This window comes from Syngnathus typhle, linkage group LG2, assembly GCF_033458585.1.
Source record: "Syngnathus typhle isolate RoL2023-S1 ecotype Sweden linkage group LG2, RoL_Styp_1.0, whole genome shotgun sequence".
Taxonomy (NCBI): domain Eukaryota; kingdom Metazoa; phylum Chordata; class Actinopteri; order Syngnathiformes; family Syngnathidae; genus Syngnathus; species Syngnathus typhle.
Window position 1 is genome coordinate 20,220,151 of NC_083739.1, and position 19,052 is coordinate 20,239,202.

A 19,052-nucleotide genomic window follows, 5' to 3' on the forward strand; every position below is an offset into this window, starting at 1 on the left:
ATCAGCAAGGTCTTATTAACAGTGTGAACAACATAACCTTAGAAAGTTATCACCAAGTGCTGACCTCAAGTCTAATGGACACCCACCTTTGCGCAAAAGACTTCTTGTAGAGCTTCTATACGAGAAGAAATGAACCATGGTCATTGCTGGTAATTTGCACCAGGAATTACAACACATTTGGAACTCCAATGTTGTCATTGGCCGAGTCGCCTTAGACATTTTGGCGCTTTTTAATTAAGAAGACAAGCAGTGCAGTCATGGCAGTGTTTGAGCACCCCTCCAAAGAATGATACAAAACTAGCTTAAAGTAAAGGGAGGGGAAAGTCAAAGGGGCCTATCTTGAGATGGAAGCCACACTTATCTTTTATTTGCTAATGGGAAACGGTTAACCCTTGAACACATTCATTTACGTTCCATTTGCGTAGAAATGATTGGAAGCAATTACAGTGCAGTGTTTATAATAATGAGTCAGCGGTAGCTGTAGAACTCAAACACATTACTTACGTAGAAGTAAACACCCAGACTCTAATTGTATGTAAAGTTGAAAATGATTTTTCAGCAACTTGTTGATCTTTGTTTTTCTTAAATTCACAAGTTTCTCTATTTTTTTTCCTTTCTTTAACTTTTATAGTATTTATGCTGTGCCCATAGCTTTGGTGAGGCTGTGAACTGATCAACAAAAAAATATAAAATTAAGCTCATGAGAACAGCTGAAAAATTATGTTTTTCAAATTAGACCATTTTCTTGATAGCCGGAAACTAGTGGTTTTCAGGTTTGCGCGAGACACAACATATTCACCATGACTCATTTTTGGAGCCGACATCATCAAACGATTCTAATTAGGCCATTGACTGGAAATGTATGGAGAGTAGAAATAAAACGTCAACAGAAAAAATAATGGGTAAAGTACAGATACAGATATCTGAATAATCTACTTAAGTACAACAACAAAGTGTATACGTTTCTTCTTACCAATAGCCATGTGTCTCTGTATAATACAATTTTGAGGATACATTTTCAGTAGTGATGGAAATGTTTGCAAACTGCGGCATCTGCTCATCAAACAGAGATTGTCAGTGTACCAGTGTAAGCGCATATGGGCCATTGTGACTCCACTCGGTGCACACAGAAACCCACTAAATCATCATCATTTTTCTGGTTAATCCGGTTTTCCTCCAACATTCCAGAAACATGTGAGTTTAGTGAGGACTCGAATTTTTCTAGAACTGTGATTATTTTTGTGCCCAGGGATTGACTCGCGACCAATCAAGAGTGTACCTCACTTCTGCCAAATGTTGGGGTAGACTCTTTCTATTGGGGACAAGCGGTATATATAGGAGGTGACTGGATAAGAAATACATTTGTTGTGTTTGAGCAATAATATGTCATGCTATTTGGATTTCTGCATATATGAAGGGGTAAAGATACGATTTGCTCCATGATTTTTTTATGGTTTTACTATATGAAACAAACATGGATTTTTACTTATGTAGGCAAGTAACCTTGCTAAAATGGCTGCTGCCTGTAATAGCATATAAAAGCATTATGATGAAATTTCCATGTATTTCTTGGGGTCACAGTCAGTACATGATGTACTGTATATCATGACGCCATCTTAGCTCGTGCTTCTCAGGTTACAGAAGGCTGTGAAAGGACTGATTTTCTATGTTGTCCAGTGTTGATCAATTTCTTCCAAAATAAACAAGCAGTTTTTGTCTTGAATGTGAGTTCAGTAACAAAGGATCTATTTCAGCCAAATATGGTCAATTCCTTCTATTGGCCTCATCCAAATAGGAATGGATTGAGGTCAAGTCCATAAAGGAAAAAGCTTTTGTACCGTAGAAATGGGAACAGAACAACAACTGAGTATCATCATGTTCATGTTTGTGACCCAGCCTCTCTCACTCGCTCCATTGACGCCATTCCCTCACGCCGGCCTCCTTTTACAAGCAACTAACCAATGAGGACGCGCGGAGCAGGCGAGCCCTCACAAGCCGAGCCCACAACACTGCCAGAAGAGATCATGTGACTTAACTGCACAGCCCAATGACAAAGCGAGAGAGGGAGCGTGAGCCTCTGTGCATGCGTGTACATTTGTGTGCGAGAGGGAGAGAGAGAGAGAGAGAGAGAGAGAGAGAGAGAGAGAGAGAGAGAGAGAGAGAGAGAGAGAGAGAGAGAGAGAGAGAGAGAGGGAGGGAGGGAGAGAGAGAGAGAGAGAGAGAGAGAGAGAGAGAGAGAGAGAGGGAGGGAGAGAGAGAGAGAGAGAGAGAGAAGAGAGAGAGGAGAGAGAGAGAGAGAGAGAGAGAGAGAGAGGAGGGAGAGAGAGAGAGAGAGAGAGAGAGAGAGAGAGAGAGAGAGAAGAGAGAGAGAGAGGAGAGAGAGAGAGAGAGAGAGAGAGAGAGAGAGAGAGAGTAATGCACCATGCACCCACCCGCGGATTGATCTCACCATTACGCACGAAGGAACACTTGGAAGAGGAGAGCGCGTTGAATTGGGAAAATAAAAACCTCGTTCTTCTCACCCACGCACAGGTGAGCCAATACGCACGCATGTATACACGCGCGTGCAAGTGCGTCGTGTACGTGGTTGATTTGCTGCAGAGTGAGCCCGGGCCACGCAACTTGCAAGAATATACGTCAACATAATGCAACTTTTGAGATGCATGAAGGGTCTTTTTCGACACTGTGTTAAAATACCCAAGCGGTGACTGGATGCACAGTCTTAGTTTTGTTTTTGCGTCATGCATATTTTCAGTTGCCTGAATACAGTAGTTTCATCGAGGCAGAGGTTACTATAGGGCAAATTACTCCACACTCTGCTAAGCCCATTATGCATTAGATATTTATCTTGTTTTCATTTATTTTATTTTATTTCTTCTTTTTACTATTTTGACATTAGTATCATTTTCACTAATTAGGCTAACAAGTAAAAGTATAAAAAAAAAAAAATAATAATAATAACCCACATGGGATCTTTAATGAACAATAAGAGCTAGGTTTGCAAATATGGTTAATATTTATAATACAGGTGGTAATTATGTTAAATACCCAAACGCTGCATGTTTCAGAGAACTTGGACTATTTATTTACTTTAGAAAGCAAGAGTCGCTCAGCAAACACTAGATGGCGCGCATTAACACTTATTTCAACTTGCCCTACATTTGCAACTTTGTATTGCTTTAGCTGTCATAAAACCGTTATGGTTCTATTTAAAGGGCACTGGAATGTTAGTGTGTTGAAAACCATGCTAATATGCAACCGTCTTGTGACTAGTACCATGAAAAAATAGCAAAGATGAATTAAATAGATGATCTCGCTCCTGTATCCACTGTTTTTCCCTTAGGCCATGTGGCTCCCTCATTTCTTGCAGTGGGGAAATGGGAATTTTGGATTAAACATGGTCAGTGTATGCCATACCAGCTGCTATATACATACACACACTGAAGTTCTTTCATGCAGGCAGAAAAGCCAAACAGTGGTCATGTTCACCCTCTCGATCCGCCGGCTTCCACATTTCTGTGAAGCTTGCAGGACCCTTGTAGAATATTAACCTCAAAGTTTAAGTTGCCAAAGAGAGTAAATGCTAGATTTGAGCCATTGGAAGTTAGCAGAGTCAAAAGATGATATAAAGCAACTACAATTCAACGTTACAGTAGTTGGCCCCAAGTACTGTAGGATGTGTTTCCAAACAGGATATCCTTGATCTAACTGATGATTCTGATTGTTTTGACTTCAACAGGAGGATGGAAAAACGTTTTCATTAATATTTAGCCAAGTCTACAAACTTGATCTTGAGTGCAGACCAGAGTCCAGCTGCCATTCATCTTCACAGGAATGGTGGATCACTTGTCACTTGGTGAGGAGACCTTCCTGTACTGTACTGGCTTATCGGCGCGTGACCACAGCAGCCTCTGTTGCGATGCCAGCGAGGAACTGTCCCGGGGTGTCATGGTGACCGACGCGTGCATATACAACCCCTACCAAGGGGTGTCCTCTTCACCGGGGCTGTCCGAGGATGACCTTAGCAACTCCTCAAGCTCTCGATCTTCGCTCTGCTCCAGCCCGGAGTCTTCGTCGCCCAAATCCCACGCTCATGTGAGCTCCGGCTATGAAAGCAGGAGCTCTTCTGAAGGTGAGAGTCAAGACAGTCTGCTGGACCTCCTCCTCTCACAGGAAATGACCAATTCAGTAAGCTCCAACATCAGCAACAGCAGCTTGCTCTCCTCACCACCGTCATCATCTTCCACTGCCCCATTTTTACCCATGGGCCTCGCTTGGGAGTCAAAGAGGGACCAGCGGCTGGGTCTCCTCCAGCACCAAGCCAAAGAGGACAATTGTGAGTTCCCCATTTTCCTGGATGAGCTGCAGGATCCTGCTGCGCTCCTCTTCCAGCCCACTCTGGAAGAGATTGAGGAATTCTTGGAAGAGAACATGGTGATAGCGATGGAGAAGGAAGACGAGGGGAGCGACGATGCAATGTCGCCGACGCCAGAGTTCTCGGAGGCCGAAAGGGCAAAGACAACAGCCAGAGAGGTCTTGCAGAACTCAGATCAGACTGTACCCGTGGCTCGTTCTCCGCTGTCCTCCCACAGAGAGACCAAACAGACACTACATGCACCTAGCATGGACCATTCATCAACAGTCGATGTGAGCTGTATTAGTTCGAGTTTCACCTGCAATGAAGTCGATGGACTCAAACAGGAAGACTGTGGATCTCCATCAGCCTCAGGGGAAAACACCAGTGCTGCTTCCGGTGTGCCCGTCATCTTACAAATCCAGCCCATCCAGATCAAACAAGAGCCTCAGCCTTGCACTGTCTCAGACGCTCAAATGCAAGAAGCTAACGTGCAGAAGTCTCAACCAGCGCAAGGTCCATCGGATATCAAGATCGCCCAGCTCCTGGTCAACATCCAGGGCCAAACCTTCGCCTTGGTGCCTCAGCTGCTTTCCCCAGCGAACATTGCACTTGTGAATAAAAATTCCCCCAAATTTGTACGGATCGCACCAGTGCCCATTGCTGCCAAACCCACTGGGCTTGGGGAAGGCGGCTTAGGTGGTGGATCAACCACAGGGATCCTCGCTGGAGGTCAGAGATACCAGAAGAGTGCAGTGGCAGACCTTATCAAAATGCACAAGTGCTCTTTTCCGGGCTGTAATAAGATGTACACCAAAAGCAGCCACCTTAAAGCTCATCTGAGGAGGCACACTGGAGAAAAACCTTTCGCCTGCACATGGCCTGGTTGTGGATGGAGGTGAGGAAAACCACATCATTATTTACATAGGCTCCCAAATGGGAGGTCCATTTCTGGCCTTCAAGGTGTATTGTAGGACTATTGATCGGTCCAGGACCAAGAGCAAAGATATGATTCCAAACTTATGTTTACATTACAAAAACATTTTGTCCCTAAAGGCTTAATAATACAAAATGAGCTTGTGAATAGAATGGAAGAAATTAAGTATACACTTGACCCGTCTGTTGATTTTTTTCATACGATCTTTATTGTCAGTGCTCTTGTACTGCAAGTCTGAACACTTGAACAAAAATGAATCAAGCCAACGTCACCTACCGACACCGCATGTAAAAGTATACAACTACTACTTCTTCAGAAAATAAATTTTACATCCTTCACTCCAGGGTCAAGCTGTGGCCATCATAAAATGTTTACGAATGGCACAGAAATTGTTTAATGCAGCAGTCCTAAAATATCTTTTATGTAAAAATATGCAGCTTCTAAATTCCACACACCACTGAGATGAGGGTTAGCAACAAACCTGCCAATTCTGAATGTTAAAAAGTAGAAAAGAAATGAGCCTTCAAAATGGTTCTCAAATGCTGTTGGTGTGTGAATGCATGAAACCATTCCTGGTTAGGGAATTGATGGACTGATTGATCAATCAATCGATCGATCTTTCATCATCATCATCATAATGTTGTTGTTATGACATTCGGATGGTCCCGTCAAGCTTATGATTTGCTTTGACAGTTTTCACACAACATATCTTACATTTGAAAGCCATTTTTTAAGCAAGGTCTAGATTAGAAGACTAAGAGTCATGTTATTGTGTGATAAGCAGCAAAATGGCAATGGAACATCGGACCCAAATATGTACGGTAAAAGTCGATTCAGGAGATGAAATGTGAACTGTGAATAATAATAATTCGGAAAAGTTTACATTTGTGTTGATTTGTTCAGAGCAACTGCTGGCTCACTGTGTGTTTTGTACCATGGTAAAATTTCTGATAAGATTAGAGTTTCTTTTGAAGTTGACTGAATGCAGACTTTGCCCCTGCTAGTTATTGTTTGCTCACTGTCTGTGAACACTTCCCACACACACACACACCCGCACGCACACACACACACACACGCGTGGTTATTACGGAATCAAGTTAAAGGTTTTTAGTTCTTGAAATTTTCCAGTCACCCAAGTTGCACACAAGGCAGCAAAACTATAGGTTTTCTGTTTGACAATTAGACTTCATTAATCTACAAATGCCCATTTTTAATCGACAGATCCGTGCTAATTGCTCAAGTGAAGGCAGTGTCATGCATGTGCAACAAATTTGGCCCATTCAAGCAGAGACCTCAGGCTATCAATCCGTTTCAGCAATGTTTTCTTCCCACTGACTATGGTAGAGGTATGGTATTATATAACATAGGGTTGGAGCAAATAAATAAGGATTTACCAGACTCTCACGAGGCCCGAAGACATACGTACTTAAATACCTAAACTCTTCCATTTGGAACTTTCACATGAGCAGAACACATAGGAACAATATTTGGATGATGACTGTGCATATATCTGTCTATTCTTCTGTGGCAGTGACATGCAAGCAGGCGGTTATTACGTAACATAGTATTGTATTGTTTCTTGATTATACTCTGGTGGTCTAACGTTGGAAATGATTAGTTTCGAGACCCTGGTCCAATTTGTTAGAATGGCAATGTCATAGTTCCAGGGGGGGAGGGAAAGGAAATCAAAACATTCTTAAATAAAAGTTGAGCAGTCAGAAAAGTGTATAGGCAATGTTTTTATACCACAGCTAAAACTTTTACTATTACAATTTTCCACTGGAATGTTAGTTGATATTCCAAATTGGGGTCGTACAATTTTAGAGGTTCCTTTCCGCTGTGTTGTAATCTAGATTCAGCTTTGTTCATGCAGTAAGAGACTAACTTTCCAGTATAAAGGAATGGAGTTGTCCGGCCAACAACTGCACTTTGAGAGCCTTGATATGACATCAGCATTACAACATAATATACAGTCCACCCTTCACCCCCTACCAGGAGGTAGAGGTCAACTGGGACGTCCTCGTAAGAGTAACTTCAGAATAGGTCCATGTGTGTAGGGAAGAGTCGTATTTCATTGGCTGAGCTCCTACATATAGCTTGCAGTCATATTTTCTCCCTGCCAAATAGTTCGACTCTTTTTATCCCTATGATTCGTCCATGTTTTACGTATGTTATAATCTGGCAAATATGTGCTCGCCAAGGAACAGTCTAATGTAAGCAATGAACACATGCAGGATATACATATACATAACTGCAATTGTGTTTACCTTGGGCCTGCACAAAGACTCTTACTTGAGGTCATGTTTGATGGCCACGCTCAAACCTAAACAGTTTACTGTCATAACACGCAAGTCCGCGAGTGCACCTGACAAGCCGTCACCCGATCAGCGGCTTGTCAGCTGATGCATTCTTTGTCACGGCAAAGAACAGCTCTGTTGCCGGGCGGTCACTCTGTCTGATTTATCTTTAGATTCTGACACCTTTAGATCTACGCAAAGCACAGAACAAGAACAGATTTGTTGACATGGCGGTGATCCACGTGAGAGTCTTATTGTGGCCTGCAAACCTTGGTGAAAAACCAATTCTCGAGAGGTGTTGTACGCATGCAGGGTACGAACTAAGATAGGCATGATCAGGTAATTTTCCATTTAAGAAAAAAATTCTCTATAGTGAGATTTATTCTCTCAAATGTTTGTATCAGTATGGTTTCTCTGTGTACATTCATCGGGCAGTAGGCGGGGGACACCCTGAACTGGTTGGTTTGTTGAAGTTGAGATTGAAAATACATATACCAGTTATTGTACTTGTCATTTGCAATACATTGATATAGCAGAAAAACAACAACAAATGGGTGCTGAAATTTGTTGTGATTTTGCAGGGTGATGTGAACAGAAGGATGATAGTTACAACGTCTGTACACTTCAGTATTTGCCGAACTGGTGCGTGCGATGGTCTTGTTGGTTATTGTCCATGCTTACAGCTAGCACAAAGCCTGTGAATGTGTGTTTCTCACAAACTTTGTGCAAGGCTGTATCTACACCAAGCCAGCCTAAGGGCGTCTGGACTCAATTGCCCTTCAGTCACCCTTAGTTTTGAACTCTGTGACCTTCTGGAGCATGCAGTATAGAGGTGCTAAAACTTCAAACGAGTAGTTGAGACGCTGTGGTTGGACACAGATGTCCACGTGATCTGTCCAAACAAAATTGTGAGTTATAAATATCCATCCATCCATCCATCCATTTTCTATAGTGCTTAGCCTGTTCACCGTCATAGAAAATTGAGTCCTGTAGAACTTAAGGCGAAGGGCAGACTGCAATCTGCAGAGCGTAGTGTGTTGGTGTTAAGAATATCATGCTAGTTATATGCATGTAGCGTCTTGTCGTGTTGGGTGTACATATGTCCTTATGATTGAGGCATGACCCAGCTTGAAGCACCAGCAGTGTACATGGAGCTCCTATGTGGTTTCACCATTTGTTCCCTGAATTAGGATGACTGGGTTTTCCATAGTTTTTGTGTCAAAGCATCTCCATTTACTAATGTGTCAATATTGGAGTAGATTATTTTCCCTGCATGACTGCTATTGTAGTCACAAAAACAGATGGTCAGCACATGATTTTGGTTGTATTCTGAAAGCTTCACTAGGTAGTCATGTCATCACAAGATTTTCTGGTGAGTGTTTGTTAAAAAAAAAAGTTTAGATAAATGACATTGCGCAATAATCAATATAAATTCAAAATATGTGTGTTATTTGAAAAGATAAAAGATAAATAAACACTGGCAGTAAAACAGCATATAAAACTTTACAACATGACAATAAAAGCGTTTATAACACAGTCAAATAATACCTTCTATCTGTCCTTTGAAAATATAACAGTAACAGTTTTGGTGCTTTGAAAAATCTCTCACGATTATCAATGATTTCTTTTGAAAATTGAAATTTTGACAATTAAAGACAATTAAAAGGTTTTTTGCAAACCCTCATTAATATGATGCAAAGTGAAATCTGAGTGCCCATTTCATCTGTGACATCAATTGAGATTGCACTGCAGCACTGATTGATTAATTAGCAATCAAGCAACACAGTATATTTTTCAAATTGTGTCGTTCTATGTATCTCTTACAATCCTTGTTGAAACAAACATACAGTAAAGAGCCAAGCATATCCAGAAGTTACCTTTTGATTCTTCCTAAACTGAAATTGTGACAGCTGGGGTTTTATGTGACTGTATAGGCCTATTTTGGTTGAAACCCAAACTTTCTTTCAATTCCGGAAAGTCCGCCGAATTACACTACTGCACTTGCTTTAAAAGTGTAAAATGAACCCGCATCGGCGCCAGTTATAACGTCAACTTGGTTGTACCATGAGTAAGGTGATACCAGAGAACATTAATCATTGGACTCATAACTTGTTTGACATTCTGATCTTGCATTTCCATTTTTAATTGTTGCACATGATGAACTCTGCTAGCTATTCACTCTATATTGTGGGGCCATTAAAATGATGAACGGACTGATTATGTAATTCATGTCGAAGGTGGAAATGGCTTGAAATAACTGTGAATTATCGACCTGGGAGAAAAATAGGGAAGCCCTGGGGGATCAACCCGTGTTCCAGATGAATCTGATGTTAACAGCTTTACTCGTACATACAAGGACGGACACAAAAGACGAGTGGTGAAAAGTCCACTTAAACCTCCCGTGTCATGATAGCCAGACTGTGGCAAGCCCATGGAGACCAGAGACCGGGCGGGCCGGGAATAGATGAGGATTTGCAGGGCTCATGTGTTGGAGCTAAATAAAGGCCGTCTCCTCAGCTTCGCAGAGAGGATGCAGGCCAATTCGCATCCATAAAATCATCAACATGCTTAGATTACCAACATTGGAAATTTGGTTTTATGATATTTAGCATCCTGGAACATATTTCAGTGATCCTTAACCACATTAGTGAGACATGAAAGGTCATCCAGTGTGTTGTAGAAAATTACCCAACTTCACATAAAAGCGATTAAAAAAAACATGAAAACAAGCATTTTATGCTGACCTGCCACCTTGTTACCCCAGAAAAGCATGGTACCGTAGTCCTAATGGACTTTCACTATATTATTAAGAGTTATGGTTATATGAGGGTGCGATTACTGTTATGGTTGACACGCCTTGTCTCTTGATTGGTTGGTTTTCCTCGGGCGCAGTGATTTCTTACAAATCAAAGTGGTTCAAGATGAGGCCACAGAGGGCTGATATTTTTCACAGGTAATATTTAGCAAGCATATCAAATACGTATCTGACAAAACGTTTTTCATTTATACAGGTAACATGGTAGGCAGACTTACTGCATCCAGTGTTTTTGTGTCATTCTGAACTTCCCGTTTGTGGTTTGAATATGACAAAAAAGGTTGAACACCAAAGATGCCTGATGAAATATAATGGAAAATGTCTCGTCAAGCTTATTAAGAAATGCACTATTATTTTGGCAGGTTCTCCCGATCCGATGAGCTGTCCAGACACCGGCGGTCCCACTCCGGAGTCAAACCATACCAGTGCATCGTCTGTGAGAAGAAGTTTGCCCGCAGCGATCATCTGTCAAAACACCTCAAAGTCCACCGCTTTCCACGAAGCAACAGGACAGGGCGCTCTGCAAACTGACCCCCTTGACCCCGCTCTGAAAGACTGACACGAAAAGCGAGCGGCAGGCGCATTTGACGAAGGACGGAGGAGGACATTGTGGGGGTAAAGGAGTTTGCGCAGGACTGGAATGCGCATGTGACATACGTACTGTGATCATTTAATGGGTCGCAATGAAATGACTGTATAAAGAAAACAAAAATGTTACTTGACACACAGTTCTCACAGATGGAATAAGCTTCTTGTACAGGACGACTTTATTTTGTCTCACTGAGTTTTGGAACTAATCAAAATTGAATCTCATTCTGATATTCAGAGTATTTTTATGTCTTTTTTTGTCCAAAGAGCCTTATACAGAAGTTGCATGGTACTAAAAAAAGAAATGCCTTTCAGAGCCGAATGTTGCCATACAGGATCAAGATACACATTGGTTATCATATTATTTTGATATGCTGGACATTTTATTGATGTGAATAATTGTGGCCTTGGTTCAATTGGTCCCCTGCCATGCAAAGGGACTATTCCATATTTGGTGTATCCAAGCTTTGACCAGTGCTTCACAACTGAGCATCTAATTTTCAAGTTAAAACAAGTACTACAATATTGGTTTTGAATAATTTTTGTTCAAGACAGGCAATACTACGACAAAGGCATGCCTTGGAACCAATTGTCTACAAAGTGCAATTGCTTGTCTATGTCAAAGCTACAACCCTACAGACATGTTAAGACTTTTGTCATCTTTAAAGTCCCCATTAAGTGAAAGTAAATGTCTTCTAATTGACACTCAACAGAGAACAGCGTTGTGAACAACATCCATCTATTTTCGGGGGTCGCGGGCGCGCTGGCGCCTATCTCAGCAGTCATCGTGCATGGAAATTATTTTTTAAAAAATGGCCAAATGTATCAAAGGAGGTTTCGAAAAAAATGTGTTTAATCAAATCCTTGTTCTCTTTTGTTGAACCGTGTGAACCACTGAATTCGTATTATGTCCACAGTTGAGCACTATATAGTTCTCAGTCTTTGCACTTTTCCATCAATTATCCTCAGACATGCATCATTTTGACACTCTACCAGACACAAATGTCAAAGCTGGAACCCTAACAATGTTTTTAATATTATTTTACAGACAACGTTGCCAGTTGCTGAAATGTGTTTGTTTTTATTAATATAGCAGTCATAACTTCCTCCTCGTGTTGTCTTCAGACTTTTCATATTGATTCTGAATAATATCTTTACTCAAAGGTATTGTGGACATGCTTTTGTTTTTGGGAGCATATCAAACCCTCCACCCTCTCACCTTGAAACTGGAAACCTATTAATTGTGAACTGTCTTCTTAGCAGTGTACTAGTTTGTCATAGCTTTCAACTACCGTATTTTCCGGACTATAAGGCGCACCGGACTATAAGGCGCACCTTCAATGAATGGCCCATTTTAAAACTTTGTCCTTATATAAGGCGCACCGGACTATAAGGCGCACCATTAATGCATCATGTCAGATTTTTAATCCAAATCAAATCCTTCTCCAGTTTATCTTTTTTATTTCAACTTCAGACGCAACAAATTACTTTATAATCACAAAATAATGATCCATAGTCTTTTTGATTCATGATTCATAGTCTTCAGTGGGCCACTTATGATTGATATCATGACACAATGCTTCGGGCCAGTTTAAATTTAGGAATTTGGTCCATATATAAGGCGCAATGGACTATAAAGCGCAGTGTCAGCTTTTGACAAAGTTTTAGGTTTTTAGGTGCGCCTTATAGCCCGGAAAATACGGTAGTTGTATCAACGCTGCTGCAGTCCAGCTCTTTGCTAATCATTGAAGGTTTGGCGGAGTAGACGATGCGTCAACATTCCTTTGAACTTTGACTAAGTTTCTTTGTTGAATAGCAAGAAAAAAAAAAAAAAGAACATTGTAGACGAATAATGCTTACCGCCATGACACTGTGTAATTTGTACCGGCATGCAAGACATTTTTGGTTGTCTGCCCTCCCCTAAATATTTTAAGAATTGCTGTGTTATTGTCTTGTGGTCGATGTTGACTCAGATCCCAGCAATTCCTTGTTTGTCTCATCTGGTCTCATTGTCTGTTATCTGACTCGTTGGCAGATTTATGGCAAGAGAAATCAAAAGTAGGTGCTGGTTTATCATTTGATGTTTCAGGAAACACATTTTAATTCTGTTTGTTAAAAGTGAGCCATTTGTTAAAACTTTATATCCCTTTAATTCATGCTGTCAGTGATGTGGAAGAAGTAGTCACACAACTTGCCATTGGGCACATTCTTCAGCGTGCCAAACATCTTCTGTGACGGAATCAAATATCTATATTATTACTTCTACTTAAAAACAGTTTAATTTCATGACAGATTTAATATTTTATATTTCAAATGAAATAAATGATTTATAATATTTTTGTGGCCCTTTTGTTGAGTATGGTATCCTATTACATCATTCAAAATAGCTCCAGACCATGGCAGAAAAGACCATTCATGCATCACAAAGGTTCAGATTAGTCTTGTTGTTGCTGCTAATTTCAGACATTTAATAATGCGCAAACCTTTGCAGGTTTATAGATCAAAAAAGTGTAACGTGCTTTATAAGGAACACAAAATTTTGGGGGGGGGTTACTTCAGAATCCTGCCCCCAAAGGACGGATTTACCTTTAAGCAACGTGATAAATACTTACTGTTTAGACTACATGTATCGCCACATCCTCTCTCCCACTGAAATGTGCAGAAAATGTTTGTCAAACTGCAAATGAACATGTAAGGGTGACCCAACTGATGCACCAACACCGTAGCTCACAAAGGAGGGAATCTGGGGTCACTGTAGCAATGATTTAAAGCTTTCTACAAATGTTTGCTCATTGTTGCTGGTTGACTGAAGTCATTTTCATGTTTTTCCACAATACAGAATCTATTTATCTTTAAACTGTTTCCTTTATTGCCTTATAATCAGCAATGACACAGACTCATTTATACTCATGGTTCAGTCTGGCTTGAAATCATATCCCTGGTGTAATAGACAACTGCAAAACTTGAAAATACAACATTTCCTTTCCTCAAAAGTCGCCTTTGTCTTTGGATTATAAGGGAAAGCTTTTGATTTCAATAAGCAACCACATTATGGTACTTTCGTTTTTTTGTCTGCGTTGTATTGGTTAAGGAATCGTGGGAAGGCCAAGAAACTCATGAATGTTTGTTGTATATGCATTTCTAATGGGAAAGGTATGTAAGTACGTAAGATGTTCTTTGATCTGAAATATTTTCTGTAAAGAAAGCGTACAATCGATTCAAATGCAGATTTATAACGTGCCTCATGTCAAAAACGGCTTTGTTAAAAAAAAGTTTTGTAAAGATTTCAAGTTTTGATTTTGTTGATAAAAATGTGATATTTTCATCCTTTGACCCAAATTGCATTTACAATAAAATTACACGTAAAGTAAATGGAAATCAAAGGCAATTTTGTTTTCTGCAGGTTTTTTTTTTTTAAGAAGAACCAATACACTAAAATGTTCTCACAAAAACAGCCAAAATCCGCATTCAAAAAACATGGTACTCGATGAACAAATGTTGGTAAGACAGACTGAATTCGCTTATCATATTCTTGGCTTAGTTAGAAAAAAATGTCAAAGCCCCTGGCAGATATTGTGTTAGAACAACTACAACAGCACAATACACAATGAAATTTGAGAATGCAACACACGGTACCTTTATATGAAAATATTCAGATGAAATAAACAGAGAGAATAAAGCACAACAATAAGCCATATAATGCCCCAAAATATATATATTTACATTTAGTATATGTTCATAAAAACAATATGAGAGTAGTTAACAGTTATGGCACGTTACATGAAAAATGAAATGCTATTATTATCGCGCAAAGGTCAGCATTATTGCAACATCCAAAGGAGGAAAAGCAGATCCTAGCTGGCAAATGTATGACTTGCCAGTGTCTGAATTTGGAAATAAAGACAGCGGTCTTCCTCTTCTGCTTCTCTTTCCTTGTTCCTGATTTCTAAGTTACCATAACTTTGACTATCTTGCTTGCAGAAAAAAAATTGAAAAATTACAAGAAACGAGGATTCTAAAGGTGTTCTCCATTCTATTTCCAAAACACAAAATTTTGTAAATGCTGAAGATGAATCCATGAATTTCCATCAACTGTCAATAAATAAAATGTATTCACCATACAGATTTTGCACAAATTTGAAAAACAAAATAATAATATCCCACTTTTAAAGCAATAAAATAACTTTTCCCTCTAAAACCTCATTGAATTTGTGATCTGAATACTAAATTACATTTGACAACTGTAGGAGTCAGGTAGCAATGGGAAACTTGGGGAACAAAAAATGCTTTCCTTTAAGTTTATAGCGTGTTGAACTGAGTTATTTCCCTTATACAATGCTTGAGGAAGGTAAGCAAAGGAAGGATGGGCAATTTCGTGTATGGCTTGCACGTTACTTGAAGCACCAGGTAACAATTTTTCAGCTGCCTGTGGAAATCTGAAATTGGTGCCAGAAGTGAAGCTAATGGCGGAGTAAAGCTATTTGGTTCCCATATACAACCATCCTGTTTTTTGGGTTTTTTTTTCAACCAGCCTGTACTGAATTACATCTAGGTGTTAGGGTAAATGAATCAAAGGCATCTTTGTTGAAAAAGAACAAAACACTTGTGATGGACAGTTTTTTTACTTGCTAAGATAGAAAGATGTCATGTTGAAAAGGGATCTGACCAAGAAAATAATTCGTTCTCTTCCGAAAACTGCATCGTATACATGCCAGATATATTCTGACCATACGTCGTTAACTCAGCAGTGCAGTGGTGTAAAATGTCCGCATCTGTCATTTTCTTGTAATTGTGGCAAGGTAAATAGCAGTGGGCCTGCATTTTTCAGAACAATTCAATCCCAATCATGACAAACTGTATTCAGCACTGTCCCATGCCTTATATATGGATGAGAAACAATCTGCAAACCCAGTAGAAAGGGTGAGGGGTGTAAAATCAATCTGACATCAGTTCTTCTTTAAACCGGGGGAAACGCTTAGCCTTACGATGCATGCAATACTTAGGCTTGCATGTGCATAGACCGTGTGAGTGAAGAGACAAACAGTTTGGAAAATAAAAAAAGGTTGCTGGTTAGTATAGTGGAGACTACCACGAGACATCACCAGTGTGCCCTGGACTATCAACGTTGTGCAGCTGTTATCAACATGTAAAAACATCCTGTCGGCCAAGTGCACTTCTGTTTTGTTTTGTTTCCTCATCCATTGTGGAATTGTTTATGATGTCCTCCTGACACAAGCTTTTACCTTTTACCTGCTGCTTATATCTGCAGCTAGAGTTTTTGCGTTTGTACTCAAGTATAACAATCGATAGAAGAGTGCTTTTGCTCTGTCTTGGAGGTCCGGACACACATGACTTATCTTGTAAATCCGTGATGACACATATCGGAACTTGTCTCTCAAAAGCAACAGCAGAAGTCACACAGATTTGCAGTATTAATTACCATTTTTTTCCATGTATAATGCGCCCCCATGTATAATACGCACCCTAAAAATGGCATGTTGATGCTGGAAAAAAGCCTGTACCCATGTATAATACGCACCCAAATTTTGACTCCTACTTAAGTCCGTAAACGTAAAATTATTTCAGAAAAAAGATCATCTTTGGGAACAACCGGATGTTATTCTGCCGGTCAGTATCACTGCCCATGCACTAGCAAACTCGATAGCGAAGAAACGTTTCGGATTTGTGTAGGGTACATTGTGACAGCAAACGAACAGGTGATCGAGCAAGCGTCTGATACGAGAGCATTGTGTTCGTATGGAGCGTGTTTGAAGTGAACAGCAGAGAAGAAAGCGCATCTGTAATGGCGGCCTCTGTATGATATCCGGATAAAAAATAAAAAAATAATAATAATAATTAAAAAAAATTGTACCCATGTATAATGCGCACCCCAGATTTTAGGACAATGAATTAGTTAAATTTTGCGCATTATACATGGGAAAAAACGGTACGTATGTAATTTGATGTGAGTTCATGCATTGTGTTGGTTCCAACATTAAGAACCACTGGGCTAGAGCAAGGCGAACACCACTCTCAAACCTGTTGCAAGACAACGCCCAATGGCTTGACAATAACGCGTCGCAATGTGCTCTGATTTTTATGGAAACCTGGATAAAAAACAAAAGGTCAGACATCGGCTTTTTAGCTTCAGTTGCCTCTGTCTTCTTTGGAGACCACAAAGTCGCCGCAGGAAAAAATAAATACGGCAGAGTTTTTGTCTTTGTCAACAACAGATGGCATGCAGACTTTGAGATGAGGTAAAAATATTGCCCGATGGACATCAAAGTGATGATGGTGAATGAGCATTTTACTTTGCAAGCAAGGTCACTGCTGTGTTCATTTTGGCTGTATATATACCACCACGAGTCTACAAAAATACAGCGCTCGCTCAAGTGCATGATGTCATTGATAAACACGAGACTGTTCACCCAGATGCCGTGTTTATTGCTGCAGGAGATTTCAACCACTGTAACCTTAGAACTGTTCTCTTAAAATACCTCCAGCATGTGAAGCTTGCAACAAGGGCAACTAACATGCTTTATCATGTTTATAGCAACATGAAGGATGGATATAAAGCTGTGCCCAGGCCCCATTTTGAACAAACCCCAAAAGCAGCAGGCCCACTAACATCCCCAAGTTCTGAAGGTCTGCTATAGAGTACTCATCTGTGCCCACTTGTTTCAAATCCAGCACTGTTGTGCCCTGTCCCAAAAAAAAGCTCCAGTAAACTGTAAAAAGAACTACCATCTCTTTGCACATACTGATTAAGTGCTTTGAGGAAAGTAGGCACACACAGGCAGTGCAGGACAGACTAGACCCCCTTCGGTTTATTTGTCGTCTGAACCGCTTGTCAAAACACCCATTCATAAAAGGACACTTATGTTGAAGTTCTTTTTTGACTCCAGCCCTACCCCCCCCCCCCCCCCCTCTCTCTCTCTGTGATTAGGTGGTAGAGTTCCACACAGACCTCAGAGAATCAGAGATGGCACCCGGACATCAATCAGAAGGACAGTGACTACGGCGACCCCATGAGGCTGTGTGCTCAGCTCTCTTCTGTAAATCCTCTTCACTCATGACTGCATCTCATAATTTTTGTTATAACTTTAACAAAACAATTGTTTATGTGTTCATAATTTTTGTGTAATTTTACATAACTTAATTATTCATTCTATTTGTACTACTTTCCTAGTATATGTGGATTACTCCGGTTGTTCCAAACATCTGGTGAAAATCTCTTGTCAATAGTACCATTGGAAATATATTTTGTGAAAAAAATGTTAAATACTTGTTTTAGCTGGTGTGGATACAAACTGTTTCCCATGAGTAGCATAAGGAACATAAAGCTGGGAAATGTGAGGAATGTCAATGCAAGATGTGCACCACATGGCAAATTCGCATGGAAATTATACCCCCCTGCTATTTCTGCTCATCCTCGCTCAAGCCACCAACTACCCAGTCAACCCCTCCCTCGGCGCATTAAAAGACTGTCGGAAACAAGTTTTGTTTTGTTTGTTCATGTTTTGCTGAGTCGCTATGTCAAACACCGAGAGGTCGCAGCAAAAGAAAGCCAGGGGTGGCCGTGCACAGGTAGATCATGTTGATTTATGGGAAAGGGCAGTCAAGGATATACAACAGGAGGAGATAATGCAACACATCTGGAGCTGAGCTGCTCCGTAAGAGCTGCACAAATCAAGCTAAATTCAATGGTTTAAGTGGGCCGCTAGCAGTTTTACGGAATATTTCTCCATTTCAGCTCGAGCATCCTGGGACTTTTTACAGCATACTGGTATTTATACATATTTATCAATGTTAAGGAAGCTGCATATTTATAATGTAACACACCGCCAACGCAAAGGCTAACTTCAAAATAAAAGCTTTGCCAATTATACATTGATGCCAATAGCATTAGGAAGCTTGTATGTTGAAGTAGGCCCTTGTAAAGTGTAGAGCAGGGGTCGGCAACCCCCGGCTCCAGAGCCGCATGCGGCACTTTAGCACGCCCCTAGCGGCACCCTGGAATTTCTGCAAAAATGCGTGAAAATGGAAAAATATGTTGGTTTT

The 19,052-nt window shown here is 40.4% G+C and overlaps 1 protein-coding gene across 1 annotated transcript; it reads left to right on the top strand.

Annotated features, from left to right (window-relative positions):
• The first annotated feature begins 2,380 nt into the window (after positions 1-2,380).
• Positions 2,381-13,326, top strand: klf15 (Kruppel like factor 15). The gene is made up of 3 exons (XM_061271215.1): positions 2,381-2,532; positions 3,740-5,252; positions 10,766-13,326. Exons 2-3 carry the CDS (start codon positions 3,835-3,837, stop codon positions 10,932-10,934), a joined length of 1,587 nt encoding a protein of 528 aa, XP_061127199.1. The 5' UTR covers positions 2,381-2,532; positions 3,740-3,834; the 3' UTR covers positions 10,935-13,326.
• The last annotated feature ends 5,726 nt before the right edge of the window (positions 13,327-19,052 follow it).